Raw genomic sequence first — 15,471 nt, 5'->3', positions numbered from 1 at the left:
GTGTGATCACTTACTAGTTTGATAACCAGTATTTGTTACAAAAAGGCACTCTAATATACAAATGACTTTTATTTTTAACCATTAAAGTGTGATTAATGGTTAAAATATTATCCCATATTCCACTTAACATTAGAAAAATAGGGACTTCCCTGGTGGCGCAGTGGTTAAGAATCTGCCTGCCAGTGCAGGGGACATGGGTTCGAGCCCTGGTCGGGGAAGATCCCAGATGCTGTGGAGCAACTAAGCCTGTGCGCCACAACTACTGAGCCTGCGCTCTAGAGCCTGCGAGCCACAACTACTGAGCCCGCGTGCCACTATTACTGAAACCTGTCCACCTAGAGCCGGTGCTCTGCAACAAGAGAAGCCCGTGCGCCCCAACTAGAGAAAGCCCACACGCAGCAACGAAGACCCAACACAGCCAAAAATAAAGTTTTTTTTTAATTAGAAAAATAAAGTAAAAGTTATTTCATGGGTGGAAAAGTTTTAATGGACACACTGTTGTTTACTATGCTAACCCCTCCCCGATCATAAAACATGTCATTATGAAAATTATTAAAAGAATTTTAGACCTTCAAACCTTAACAGCAGGCCAAAGGTTTTCTTCATGCAGGGTAGCATAAGCATCTGTGCTGAGGCCCTCTGGCTCCCTCCTCACTCCCCCCAAAAAAATGCCCCTTCAAGAGCCCTTTGGGTACAAAGGTTGTCTGGCAGGCAGACTACCCGGATTCCCTGTGGCCTGTCCCCCCTCTCTTTCCCCCTCTCCCCCACCCCCCATGCTGCTTCTTCCACCCTTGGTTCAAAGAAGACAAGTGGAGAATGAGAACTGATAAAAGGGCAAGTTAGCAAGGCTGTGGCTTAAGATCACTAGCATCTGCCAGGCCAGCTCCAGGAGGACCTACCCACCCCTAAATGAGACCTGGAAGCCTCTCCTTGCCCCAGGGCTCCTCTGGGACCCATTGTGAAAGGAAAAGGGAACTTCACGGCCAGGATACCCTCCTCCACAGTCTCGTCCCCAGCAGGCTCTTTGTTTCCAGCAGCTGCGGGGGTGCAGACAGCCTTGGAGAGAGGGGAGAGGTCACTCCCGTGCTCCCGTGGCTGCCAACCTCCAGGCCCTCCCGCAAAGCAGACAAACGCACGCACACGATCACTCCCTCGGAACCGCTTCCCTCTTTCCACACCACCTTAACCAGGCTCACACCTTGCTACACAGAGGCACTCCCTGAGACCTAACTGCCTCTTTCTGTTAGCCAAATCCTACACAGGATGATTCCCTAGCTACCCTCCCTCTGAATCGACACAAACGAGGTTCACCCCAGGACCCGCACCCTTCCTCTTCAGTGCATACCCCCGGCACATCTCTGAGCTCCTGGCTTCACCCAGCGCAACACACAAAAGCAGAGGGTCACTTCCCGGGCCCCAGGACCTTCCCTGCTCATATCCATAGACCCGGGGTCACTACAAGCTCCGAGCGCCCACCTCTCAACCCAAAAGACACACACACCCACTATCACTCTACTTGGTCAATCTGCGTCCTCTGGGCCACCCGTTCCCTTTACCCACACGACCCCTCTGAGACCCGAGTGCCCGAAGAAGGAATCTCCCCAGCTCACGTTCACTCCCCTGGCCCCTCACCGTCACACATACACACAGAAAATCCCTGCCTGGGGCCGCCCTCCCTCCCCTGAGCCTTCACAACACAAACACGCGCTCCCGCGTGTACACCCACGATCACACCGGGGGCCCCGGCCGCTGCCTCCCCTTCGCCGGCCGGGCCTCACCTCCTCCCAACACTCCCGGCCGCCCGCGCCCAGCCACCCTGCACACACGGACTCACGCACAGCCACTCCCCGGCCCCACGCCGGTCCCCAAGCCCGCACCGCGCGCTTGCGCCCTGCCCCGCGCCCTCGCTCACCCTCGGCCCAGCTCCCGGGACCCCCACGCCCGGGCCCGGCCCAGCCGGGTCGCGGGGACCTGCAGGGAGGCGGCAGCGGGAGCGGAGGGAGGGAGGGGCCGCAGGGGCGCGCTCCGGCCAGTCCTACCTGAGCAGTTGATGCTCTTGCCTTTGCCGCCGGGACAGTCCCCGCCGCCGCCGCCTCCGCCACCCGGGGGCTGGTTGGACGCGCGGCTCCCGGGCAGAGAGAAAGCGAAAAGCAGAAGCACCGACGTGTAGCAGCAGAAGGCGAGCGGGGGCGCGGCCGGCAGCCGGAGCGGCGCCTCAGCGGCCGCGGCGCCCATGACTGGCGCCCCTGGACGGCGGGAAGCGCAGAGAAGCGCAGGCCCCGGGCATCCAGCCGCGCGCCGGGAGCCCCGCCGCTGCCTCGGCGCCAACTACCAGCCGCGCCGCTGCGCCCGGTAGCAGTCCCCCAGCATCCCCGCCCCACCCGCAGCGCCCGCCAGGCCCTGGCCCGCCGCGCTCGGGACGGAGTCGGAGGGTCGGGACGGGTGCGCGCGAGGGTTCGAGCCCGCGCCGGGGAGACCGAGGCCGGGGGACGAGCGGGCGCGCGCGCGGCGGGAGGGGGTCGTGGGGCGGGGGTCGCGGGGCGGGGGCAGGCCCAGCCCCTCGCTCGCCTGCTTGCCTTCCCTTTGTGTCCGCAGCCGTCGCCGCCGCGTCACAAAGACCCCGGCCCGCCCGGTGAGGGGAGCGTGACAGAGCCGCCGGCGGCAGGGGTGGCTACGACCCCGCCCCGCGCACACCCCCAGCGCTCGCGCCGGCAGCTCCGCCCCCGCCCGCGGCCGGCGCCGCCTCCGGGGGAGCTATTGTTCCTGCGGCGGGGCGGGAGCGAGGGGGGTGGGAGGTGCTGTCGCCCTTCGGTCCGGCCACGGGGGGCTGGCGGGCGCCGTGGAGGCTCCGAAAGCATTACCCTAACAGACGTTTTTGCCGCCCTTTGTGAGCATTTTTGAAGCGTTTCTTTGGCCCAGCAAAAGGGCAGGTGGTCTATGATATAGCTATTTTCTAGGTGAAGAAACTGAGCCGCGGAGAAGTGAAGGTGACTTGTACAAGGTCACCTACGAGGAAATGGGCAGGACCCCAGAATTGGAATTCAAGTTCTGACTCCAGCTTTGTAGTTCTTAGAGATGGGGATAAATGGCTAAAGTACTCGGATCCTCATCCCTACCCTATTCCCACAAACACCAAATGAATTTAAAATAGTTTTTTAAATTCTATACTGCCCTCTCCCCCTAATAATAGCTAATATTTAGATAGGATTTGCTACATACAAGACCTGGGCAACGTACTTTACATGAATCCCCTCCAGTTCTTTTTTACAGCCTGCAAGGGAGTTTTCATTCTCATCCCCATTCTACAAAGGAGGAAGTTGAGACCCAGAGAGGTAAAGTGATGACTCCCAATCCAGTGCTCTTCCTACCACATTGTGCAAAATGAGACCCAGCCACAGGCAGTAAGAGTATGGACTGAATTGTTTGAAATTCCTCTACTTTTTTCATTCTATTATGCTGCCTCTCACCTCAGAAGGAATTTTAAAATCTCATTGAAAAACTGATAAATTTGACTCATAAAATTTTTTAATGTGTGGAAAGCCACTACAAGCAAAGCCACATTAGGGGTAATGTCTTCAATATAAATAGGAGACAATATGCTTAATATAAATCAGAAGGAAAAAGTTGATACAGTAGAAAAATGGGAAGCTAATGTCTTATTCACATGAAATACAGACAATAAGTATATGAAAAGATACTTAAACCCACTACTAGTAAAAGGCAGATTAAACTTACAAAACTTTTTTTTCCTGTTGATGACTAACGAGTTAAAAGAAATGACAAAACCTAACATTATTAATTTATATGTTTGAGGAGGGCAATTCGACTATGTATCAAAACCTTTAAAATGCTTATCCTTTAATCTAGCAATTACGCATATTGGAATTTTGCCTAAAGAAATAACTGGACAAGTACACAAAATGTCTGTGTGGATATCCACCACAGCCTTTTTATAATAGTAAATGTACTCTAAATATCCATCTGTGGGAACTAAAGTATGGTACCTCTTTTTTTTTTTTTTAATTATTTCTTTCTTTATTTTTGGCTGCGTTGGGTCTTCGTTGCTACGCGAGGGCTACTCTTCATTGCGGTGCACGGGCTTCTCATTGCGGTGGCTTCTCTTGTGGCAGAGCATGGGCTCTAGGCGCGCGGGCTCAATGGCTGTGGCTCGTGGGCTCCAGAGCGCAGGCTCAGTAGTTGTGGCGCACAGGCTTAGTTGCTCCGCAGCATGTGGGATCTTCCCGGACCAGGGATCGAACTCATGTCCCCTGCATTGGCAGGTAGATTCTTAACCACTGTGCCACCAGGTAAGTCCCAGTATGGTATTTCTTTGTACAATGGAGTATTATGCAGTTTTAACAGTGATGACTGGTTAGTGTTTACTGACATGGAAAAAAATGATACTAATGAGTATGTATAAGAAAATCCTATTTTTCTGAAATAGGCATGTGTGTGTACACATCCATAGGAAAAAAGTTCAGAAGAATACACAGCAATATATTAGCAGTGGTTATCTCTGAAAGGTGGGCTTATGAATAAAAGATTCCTGTTCTGGGGGCTTCCCTGCTGGTGCAGTGGTTGAGAATCTGCCTGCCAATGCAGGGGACACGGGTTCAAGCCCTGGTTTGGGAAGATCTCACATGCCATGGAGCAACTAGGCCCGTGAGCCACAATTACTGAGCCTGTGCGTCTGGAGCCTGTGCTCCGCAACAAGAGAGGCTGCAGTAGTGAGAGGCCCGCGCACAGCGATTTAGAGTGGCCCCCACTTGCCGCAACTAGAGAAGCCCTCGCAGAGAAATGAAGACCCAACACAGCCAAAAATAAATAAATAAATAAATAAAATTTAAAAAACAAACAAACAAACAAAAACTATAAAAAAATGATTCCTGTTCTTTATACTTTTCTATATTTTTCGAATTTTTGTCAATGAAAATTTTTATTGTTATAACTTTAAAAAGCTATTTTCTTTTAAATCATACTTTTTTCATGCTTTTTATATAAATTCACATTTGTAACATTTTATTAAGATTGCCTCGAACCTCTAAACTGGGCAGTGGCATGGCAATTATTCAGCTAAACTTCAACTGGCTTCTGCATCAGGTGTGATCTCAGGTTCCTAATTGCTAAGCCACAGCTGAAGGCTCCTCTCAGACCACTCCTTCAGCAGCTTCTCCCCTAAACTTGACCTCACCAGTGATTTTTTTCCTGCCATGTGTTTTGACTCACCCAGCCCCAGTCTTCTGCTTTTAATTTTCATTTGACTGCTAACCATAGCCCAGGCAGAAATACTAAGAGGAGACAATCCTTAAATAAAAAACAAAACTCCTATGGCCATAAATCACAGCTAATTTACTTCTGCATCTTTCTCCAAATCAGCTAAGAAAAATTCAACACAGATTTCTCAAAAGTTTTCAAACTGGAAAGGATTGTACTTCAGAAACAGGAGTTCTCTGACTTCAATCATCCAGTCTCAGAGACAAAAAAAGATCTTAAGAGGTACAAACTACCATGTATAAAATAAATAAGCTACAAGGATATATTGTACAGCACAGGGAGTATAGCCAACATTTTATAACAACTTTAAATGGAGTATAATCTATAAAAATTTTGAATCCATATGTGGTACACCTGAAACTCATATTGTAAATCAACTATAACTCAATAAAATTCTTTTTTTATTGCTTTTTTTATTTGAATTTTATTTTATTTTTTTATAAGCAGGTTCTTAGTTATCTGTTTTATACATATTAGTGTATATATGTCAATCCCAACCTCCCAAATTAAAAAAATCTTAGTGGTTGTTTAATAGAACCCCCATCACATGCTTTAATATTGGTGACCCCAAAATGTCAGATAACAAAAGAGTGGGGGACTCACTACATAAAAACCACCCAGAGAATTTTAAAAGAATATAGATTTCTGAATACCACTCCAGACATTCTGGGGGAAGCTCAAGTATCCCTTATTTATTTTAAAGTTCTCTAAGTAATTCACGTACACTGCCAGTTTGGAACCCCCTGGGCTAACCTTATTAGTTAGTTATTGCTCCATAACAAACAACCACAAAATGTCAGCAATGTACTGTAGTAAACACTCATTGCTCATAGGGCTGGGGGTTGACTATAGGCTTGGCTGGATGGCTCTGCTCTAAACTACAGGTTCAGCTTGTCTTGGCTCCTGTGTACAGGTTGAGTTCTGATCTTCTCCAGGAATATTCACTTTGGGGTCCCAGCTGAAAGGGCAGAAGCTACCTGGGGGAACCTCTTTTTATGGAGGTGGTAGTGGTACAAGGGGCATGCCCAATTGTGCAAGCACTTTTCACACCCCTGTTTGTACATGTCTGCTAACATCCCACTGGCTAAAGCAAGTCTCGTAGCTGAGCCCAAAGACAAAGGGGTAGAGAAGTCTATTCTTTTTATGGAGGTAAGAAGGAGTGACTATGTAATGAATATTTTTCAACAATAATCTATCAGAGATCCCATACTTGAACACCATTAGTTATGCTCTATCAGCATGTTTTCAGTTCCAAGTAATAGAAAACAAACACTACCCAAATTAACTTAAACTAAAAGAGATTTATTGGCTCAGGTTTAAAAAAAAAAAAGCCAGAGGTAGTGCCCTCTCCTGTGAGTTGGTTTTTGTCCCCAGTAAAGCTTCATTCATGGAAAACATTGCATGCCTTCAGGAAATCTTTGTGAGCATCAGCTGCACGCTAGGCATCACAATAGCCTCTGGGAGAAAGAGATAGTCCTTCCTTGCTGGGGGAGGGGGAGGGCGTACATCTAAAAATTAATCATTGCAACTCAGTGTGATAAACACTAAACAGACATAGAGTGGGGGCGGAGAGGAGGAGTAAGTGGCAAATCCTACTTCACACTCCCAACCCAGCCAAAATTCTGGCCTTGCTGGATCTCCTGCTGGAGGGTCTAGCTGCATAATGAAGCCCTGATAAGCAGTAATGAGAACTCTGGGACTGACAAATTGGCCCTGGTAGGAGAGGATCACAGTACTTGAGTTCAGTCCAGAAACACTGGAATGATTTATGGTGCAGCCCCAGTGCAAGCCTGGGACTGACCTCTGACCCAACTCAAGAAATTGGATCCCACTTCCTAGAGAAGGGGGGGGTCTTTTTAAAAAATGAAAAAAGTGGGAAGTTCCCTAGTGGCCTAGTGGTTAGGATTTTGGGCTTTTACTGCCGTGGCCTGGGTTCAGTCCCTGGTGGGGGAACTGAGATCCCACAAGCCTCAAAAACAACAGTAACAACCAAAAACAAAAAACAAAAAAAAAAAAAAAAGGAAAGAGTGGATAAAGTCATTCATTCATTCAGCAAATTTATACCGAAAGTCTACTTCTAGTCCCTGAAAATACAGTGATGGGTACAACAGATCTGGTCCCTGTCCTTATGAAGTTTACTGTCAAATATTAATCAAACAGTTATACGAATAAAAGGAAAATTGCGGGGCTTCCCTGGTGGCGTAGTGGTTGAGAGTCTGCCTGCTGATGCAGGGGACACGGGTTCGTGCCCCGGTCCGGAAGGATCCCACATGCCGCGGAGCGGCTGGGCCCGTGAGCCATGGCCACTGAGCCTGTGCTTCCGGAGCCTGTGCTCCGCAACAGGAGAGGCCACAACAGTGAGAGGCCCGCGTACCGCAAAAAAAAAAAAAAAAAAAAAATTGCAACAATGTTGACAGAGGCTATGAAAGGGAAGGTCAAAATCTGAAAGAGTGATACTTGTGCTAAGATCAGGAGGATGAGTAGGAGTTAACTAGGTGAAGAAGGATTGTTCCAGGCAGAGGGAACATCAGAGCAAAGGGCCTGTGAACAAGAGGGTCTGAATGCTGGCCAGCATAGTGGGGACAGAGAACAAGATCAACCGGCTTTAAACTTCATTCAACAAATACTTACTGAGCACCTACTATGGCCTAGGCACTGTTCTAGACGCTGAGAAACAACACTGAACAAAACAAAGTCTCTGCTTCTCACAGAACTTATAGTCTAGTCGGAGAGACCCCATAATAATATTGGTGGAAGAGAATAATTGTTGGGTTGAGCCATGACAATAGTAACTATAATTCACTGAAGACTGGCTACATCCCAGGTACTGCCAGGCACTTCCTATTTGTTGTCACTGATTTTCCCACCTACCCTGCTGGTGGGTATTAGTTGCATTTTATAGATGAGGAAACCGAGGCTCATGAGGTTAAGTAACCTACCTAAACAACAAAGCTAGGAAGTTGGAGTCACCTGGCCCCATCTGACTCCAAAGCCCCACCACATCACAAGCAGGAGCAGGTGGAGAGGCATCATCACCCGATACAAGATGGAGCAAAGATCGGCACCACTAATAGTACACCCACCAAGGGGTGTGCACAAGTCATCCTGAGCCCCCTGCCAGCGCATCAGGAGACTTTTGTTGGGGCTTCTTGTGATTACATGCAGGGATTATTGTGATTACATTGCTTGTAATTACAACTCCAGTTGAAGGCACCGTTCTTGTTACCCACATGGCCTTACTGGTCCTCAATTCTGTAGATGGGCAGAAGCCAAGGAGGCCAGGGTTACAGACATCTGAACAAAAAAGTGCTGTAGGAATTCAAAGAGTAGCCTTACTCTGCCTGAGGAGAAGAGACTTCAGCACTATAATTCTGTCAATATGAAAGGCTTCTCACCCAAACAGTCCCTGTGAGTGGGTAGAGAGACTGAAGAGGTATCTCTGGGTTTTGCCTGCAGGTCTTCTTGTCATTCAGTTGTTCAGTATTGCGCTGAATACAGAATGAAGATTTTCTCCATCTTTCAGCAAATGGAAATTTTCAGATGCAATTCAAAAATTTCTCCAAGGGTTTAACTCATAAAGGATTGTACCAAAGAAATAGCTTCTCTGACAAAGACAATCACACATAAATTGTTGTAAGAGGTATAGCTTAGTAATTAAGAGTGTAAGCTCGGAACCAAAGCATCTGGTTTTGCATCTTGACTCTGCCACTTGCTAGTTTAATGACCTTGGATAAGTTACTTCAATTCTCTGGACCTCAGTTTCATAATCTGTAACATGGAAACAGAATTTTTACTTACTTCATAGGGTTGTTGTAAGGATAAAATGGGTTTGCACAGGTAAAGTGCTTTGAACAATGCTTAGTACATTGTAAGTATTCAATAAGTAATTGGCTAGAGGTAGTAGTGGCATAATAAGCAAATAAATGTAAGCTGTTATGAGTGGCAATAGCCATTAACTGCATTTATATACTAGGCTAAGAGCGCCACTTGTATTATCTAATGTAATGCACCCAGAAACCTAATGGGGAGGGTGCTATGATAATATTATCCTCATTCTGTAGATGAGAAAACTGAGGTTTGGAGCATTTAATTATTTGTCCAAGGTTACACAGCTAGTGGGCAGTAGGACTGGGACTCAAATCGAGGTCTGTCTGACTCCAAAGCCTATGGTCACCTTAAGAGTTAAAGTCAGCAGTCAAAGGAGCTCATCTGACCAGGCTGGCTACTAGAGAGACCTGCAGGAGGGCAGCCTGGTGCCTAGCAGGGGCAGCCAAGCTACTGGAGGGGCAAGCTGTGACAGTTAGCCAGGTAGGTCAAAGGGAAGGGACATGAGGTTACAGGCAAGGGCCTGGGAACTTGAGAATGGCATCCATTGGGCTAAGAATAAGGAAGGAGAGATAAAGCAAGGAGTTAAGTACACGCAGGAATTAGAGTGAGTCAAATGGAGCTAAATAATTCTATTTTACCACTGTGTATGTTTAAGTATGTCAGCTTGACTCTGTATGTACACATATGTACTGAGCATATGTCATTTGCCTATGTGTATATATATATGTAATGAGTATATCAGCTTGCCTCTGTACATATGCATAAGTGCCAAGCATATGTCCTTTTACTCTCTGTGTGCATATGTAGGGAATGAGTATATATGAGGTTGCCTCTGGGAGAGTGTGTATGTCTGCATATTTGAGTGTGACAGCTGGACCCTGTATTTGTACATGCAGCACATTTAAATGTGTGTATCCATGCACACATTACTGTATACAGCAACTCATCAGTACATGTACATGTGAACTTGAATTGAGTCGGTGGTTTTCTAACTCTTCTCCCTTGGCAAACAGTTGAAAATCATTCCCTACAGTCTGATGGCCTTGGGACTCAGCATCAGGGTCAACATAGTTAGACCTGGCACTTAATCTGGGTTCCTAATTAAGAGAGTTGTAAAGGTGAAACAGCAAGACCACATTCTAAAGCTGTTTCTCTCAAAGCAGAACAATAGTGATGAGACTTTGGGCAGCTCTGATAGTGGTGACTTCAACAACAATGGGAGCAGGGGTCAGGGCAGGGCAGGGAGAGCAGTGACAGTAGCCGCATTCATCCAACAATATGTAGAGATTGCCCATTATGTGCCAGGCAACCATGTTAGGCAGTGAGGATGCAGATGTGAATCAGATAGACACAGTCCCTGTCCTGTTGTCTAACAGGAAGTCAGACTTTAAACAATCAATTACAGTTATGAAGGGTTTTGCAAAGGAGGTGTAAAAGCAACAGACAGGGACCCCTACCTCCTAGGGGTTGGGTACTAGTATCAAGGAAAGCTTCCCCTAAGACGTGATATTAAGCCAAACCTGGGAGACTGGTGAAGAGTTAGAGGCGGGTAGAGAGGGAACAGTATTCTATGAGGAAAGTTCAACATGTAAGAATGATAAAGAATAGGGCAAGTTTAAGAAACAGGGAAGGGCTTCCCTGGTGGCGCAGTGCTTGGGAGTCCGCCTGCCGATGCAGGGGACATGGCTTTGTGCCCCGGTCCGGGAAGATCCCACATGCCGCGGAGCAGCAGGGCTCGAGGCCACAACAGTGAGAGGCCCCCGGCAGCAGCTGTGGTTGAAGCCTGGAGAGTGAGGAGTCAGATGACACAAAGGATGAAGTTAGAGACCAGACCACACAGGGCCTTTTAAGCCAGAGTAAGGATTCAGATTTGATCCAAAGATTATGAATAGGGAATAACCTGCTCAGATTTATGTTTTTAGAAGATTACTTGGTTATGAAACACTGTAAGTCAACTATACTTCAATTAAAAAAAAGATTACTTTGTTATATGCATGACCTGTAAGGTATGTTAATTTTATCTCAATGACACTGTTGAAAAATAGCTTGGGCTGTAGTGTGCAGAATGGATTGGAAAGCCAAAATGTACCCAAGAAAACCATGGGAGAGCTATTAGTGGTCTGGGTAAGTGATGATGGTGGCTTGAACTAGGGAAGATGGGGATAAGTAAATGAATTAGACAGGTTAAAGAGGTAAAATCAACAGAATTTGATGACGAACTAGATGTGGGAGCTGAGGGAGAGAACGTATCAAGCCATGGTTATCCCTAGGTTCAAGGGTGTTTACTAAAATAGCCACCTCTGGAGAAAAAGCCAGTTTGGAGAGAGGATGAGAAGCTCAGTTGTAGGCACACTGAGTTTGAGGGGCCACTGAGGCATCTGTAACAAGACATCCAGTAGCAGTTGGATGTATAAGTCTGGTGCTCATAAGAGATTTACAATGGACATGTAAGTGTGGGAGTCATCAGAGAAAAAATTAATTGAAGTCATAGAAGTGGGTATGACAACTTAAAAGTATATGAGATACAGTTGGCCCTTGAACAACATGGATTTGAACTGCAAGGGTCCACTCAATTTTTTCAATAAATAGGTACTACAGTACTACACCCTATGAGGTTGGTTGACTCCTCCAACGCAGAGCTGTGGATTCAGAGGGCCAACCGTAAAGTTATACTCGGATTTTCAACTGTGAGGAGGGTTGGTCCCCCTAACCCCCGTGTTGTTCAAAGGTCAACTGTCCTATAAAATTAGAAGAGGGTCTAGCCTGAATCCCTGAGGAATTCCAATGGAGGGAAATGTGAAAGAACTGCCAGAAAATTAGGAGGAAAACCAGGGAAAGAACAGGGTCACAGAGACCAAGGAACAAAAATGTTTCAAGAAGGAGGACATGGCTAACTGGTCAAATGCTGCTAAAAGGTCAATCAAGACGAGTACTGAATAGTGTCCAATGGACAGAGTCACTTGAAGTCATCGTTGATCTTAGCAAGAGCCATTTGGTAAAGTGGTAGAGGCAGGATCCAGATTGGAGCCTCCCGAGACATGAGTAGGAAGTAGGAAGTGGAGACAGAACGTTTGGACAGCTTGGCTGTGAAGAGAAGAAGAGAAACAAAGCTAGAGGTGACTGGGTGGAGGAGGGACTTTTTGAGATGAGACTGTAAAATATTTAAACAATGATGGAAAAGATCCTGGGATGGGGGAATTGACTACACAACACAGGAAAAAGGATAATCAGATGTGTAAGATTCTTGAGGAGACAAGGAGGCGTGGAATTCAAAGCATGGATGGAGGGACTGACTTTTGAGGGAAGACACTTTCTTCTTTGAAACAAGAGGGAAGAGTGGAGGCTGATATGGGGGTAGGGTTGGGGGTTGTAGGTACGGTATTGAGACACTGAGGAACATCCTGGATCTTGGCTTCAGGGTCTCTTTCTCCAAAGAGCAAGGGGGGCAGCGTGGAGTGGGGATAGTGGGTGTGGGAGTGGCTGCATCAAAAGGTAGCTGAAGGCAGCTTTGGCCCCCTGTAATCTCCATCAACTCCCTCTTAGCCTTTCCACCCCAATCTTCATTACCATCTTTGCTGTGAGCAGTTGCAGCCTCTCAATCTTATGTAAAAAGTTACTTTCTCTTTAAACTGACTTCTGACATGCAATATATACAACAGATACCACTTCAGATCAAGTACCCTGACCCCTCCCTTTCAATTGGATTACTGCCCCAAGTCCCTACTACACAGCAATTTGAGGTCAGATTTGAGAAGGAAGAGAAAATTGTGAAGTGGTCATTGATGATAGAGGAAGAGAAAGCACATGATTTTCCCCAGTAGCGCTCAGGAGAGATCGACAGCACCAGAGGCAGACACGAGAGGGACCCTGGAGTAGGCGTGCTTAGAAGGAAATCGGGAGCCTTTCCTTTCAGGTGGGCATTTATTAGCATTGGGAAAAGAAAACAACACCTCTTATTACTCACCTCTGGCTCGGGAGTTCTAAGGAAGATGGCCTCTTATGAAAGTTGGAGCAAAGTGGACCCTGTGCTTTCCGAGTAGCCAGGCGTGACTTGAGGTGACCTAAATTCAGATTTTCTCCAATCTGGCATACCTTCTTTCTGTATAAATGCTGGCAAATGGCCAAGATTGGTTTAATCACCATTGAAATCCCCATGAAATAATTGATTTGAGTAATGATCATCGATGGATGCTAAAACCATGGGGTGAAATGTGGCTGGGGACAGGATATTCAGAGAGACTTAAACTATCACCCCACATATAACTAATTAACTATGAGTGAAAGGAAGTAACTTTATAATGGAGAGATCTAGCAGATGCTGCCTTCTCCAGGTGATCAAATTTAGCCTCACCAATGGTGGGGCAGCTTTCGACCATGTGGCTCCTGAAACTATGTAAACAGAGGTACGTGAAGTTATCTATAAGACAGTCTTGCCAAAGAAGTTTAACCTGAACCTAATCACGAGGAAGTAATCAAATAAATCCAGAATGTGGGGCACATTGATGAGGCCTGGACTTTAAAAGAAATTTAATGTCATGAAAAACAAAGGAGAGAGATTTCTTCTAGATTAAATTAGACTAAAGACACAAAACAACCAAACGCAATAAACCTTGATTGGATCTGAGAAAATAAAGAGCAATAAAAGACATTCTTAAGACAACTGGATAAATTTGAATGCAGACTACATATAGAAGATATTACTGAGTTAATATTAATTTTCTCCAGTGTGATAATGGAGAAACGTGGGATAATGGGATTGTGGATGTAGGAAAATGTTCTTATTCTTAGTACATGCACGCTGAAGAATTTAGGGGTGAAGTGTCAAAGTCTGCAACTTTCAAGTGGTTCAAAGAGAGGGAAAAGCAAACTGTTAACAATTGGTGAATCTAGGTGAGGGGTAAAAAAAGGATTTTTTAAAAATTCCATGCAATCTATTTCATTACTTCAAACATTTTTTTTGCCATGACCTTGGATAGCTTCATGCTTCTAAGCATAAACTGTGCTTCTTAATATGCTAAATTAGATTGAAATCTTTAAAAGCGTCATAGAAAGAAAATTGCTCTGCAAAGCTTTTTAGACATAAAAGAACTTCTAATTTGTGTAGGACTATAAGTGAAGATATGGTAAAGTAGGAGAGAGAGCCATGAAATAATAAAAAGAAACCTTTCTGGGAGTTGAAGACCTTTGGGTCTAGCACTTAACCACCAGAGGTGTCCGTTTCCTCATCAGCAAAGCGGGGCTAATTGTATCGCCTTCATTATCCTGCTGTACAGGCACAGGAGAAACAGGATCTAAAAAGACTTTATAAACTGGAAATGGGAATGGAAATAAAGTGATTTTTGTTATCATACTATGGTGATGTCCTATTAGCAGTGGTTCTTCAACTTTATTACACCTAACAAGCAACAGGGAAGCTTGTTAGAAGTTTAGATTCCCAGTCTTGCCCTCAGAGATTCTGATTTCAGCAGGTCTGGGCAAGGGCGCAGAACTTGCTTTGGGAAAGCACCCCAGATTCTCTGACGCAAGGGATCTGAAACACTTAGAGAGCAGCCCTGGAAGTTCCTGTGATCTAAAATCCTTGCTACTCAATGTTTGGTCCATGGATCATCAATATCACTGGTACCTGGAAGCTTGTTAGGAATGTAAAATTTGGCCCTAGCCCAGACTTACTGAATCAGAATCTGCATTTTTAACAAGATGCCCAGGTGATTCTTATCCACGTTAACGTTTGAGAAGCACTAAATGGCAAGACTGATGGGCGACCTCTCTTTTTTGCCTTGGTCACTGATTCTCAGCTTGCTGTCAGACAGAATTGGGTACCACCTTTGCCGTTGCTGATACCTTTAACCTCACTTAGCTCTTCTCTCTGTTTCTCTCTGCTAGGACTGTTCTCATCAGTCCTAGCAGATGTTGGTAATCATAACCAGCCATAAGCAGACTAATCAAAGCATACTAACTCGGGATCTAAATCCAGTTAAGCTAGGTATGTGATTTTTTCTTACTGTGGTGAAATACCATAAAATTTACCCTTCTAACTGTTTTTAAGTGTAAAGTTCAGTGACATTAAGTTTATCCACATTGTTGTACAACCACCTCCAAAACTTTGGGTATGTGATTTTGAATAAGACACTTAACCTCTCCAAGCTTCATTCCATTATCTTTAAAATATGGATAATATTACCTACTCCTACAGAGTATTTTAAGAATAAAATGAAATAATATATGAATGTTCTTAGCACCCATAGAAAATATTCAATAAATGCTAACTTCCTTCCATTTGAAGTAGGTTTTCAGGCAGCCCTGGATGTTTACAACAGATACCATCTACTGAAATCAACTGATAAAGTTTTAAAAACAAATACAAAAATC

General features: G+C 45.7%; 1 protein-coding gene across 2 annotated transcripts in view; it reads right to left on the bottom strand.

The window, feature by feature from the left end:
• Positions 1 to 2,622, bottom strand: part of TMEFF1 (transmembrane protein with EGF like and two follistatin like domains 1) — a 92,335-nt gene extending 89,713 nt beyond the window's left edge. The window contains exon 1 of one of the 2 annotated variants that reach the window (XM_004271486.3): positions 2,040 to 2,622. In XM_004271486.3, the coding sequence (XP_004271534.1) occupies positions 2,040 to 2,235 (196 nt within the window). In that variant the 5' untranslated portion in view covers positions 2,236 to 2,622. The remainder of the gene's footprint in view (positions 1 to 2,039) is intronic. The other variant, XM_049710983.1, reaches the window with a different exon arrangement.
• Between the last annotated feature and the right edge of the window lie 12,849 nt (positions 2,623 to 15,471).

The sequence above is a fragment of the Orcinus orca genome, chromosome 6 (genome assembly GCF_937001465.1).
Source record: "Orcinus orca chromosome 6, mOrcOrc1.1, whole genome shotgun sequence".
NCBI lineage: Eukaryota > Metazoa > Chordata > Mammalia > Artiodactyla > Delphinidae > Orcinus > Orcinus orca.
Note: the sequence above shows the minus strand (reverse complement) of the source record. Positions and strands in the feature narration are given on the sequence as shown.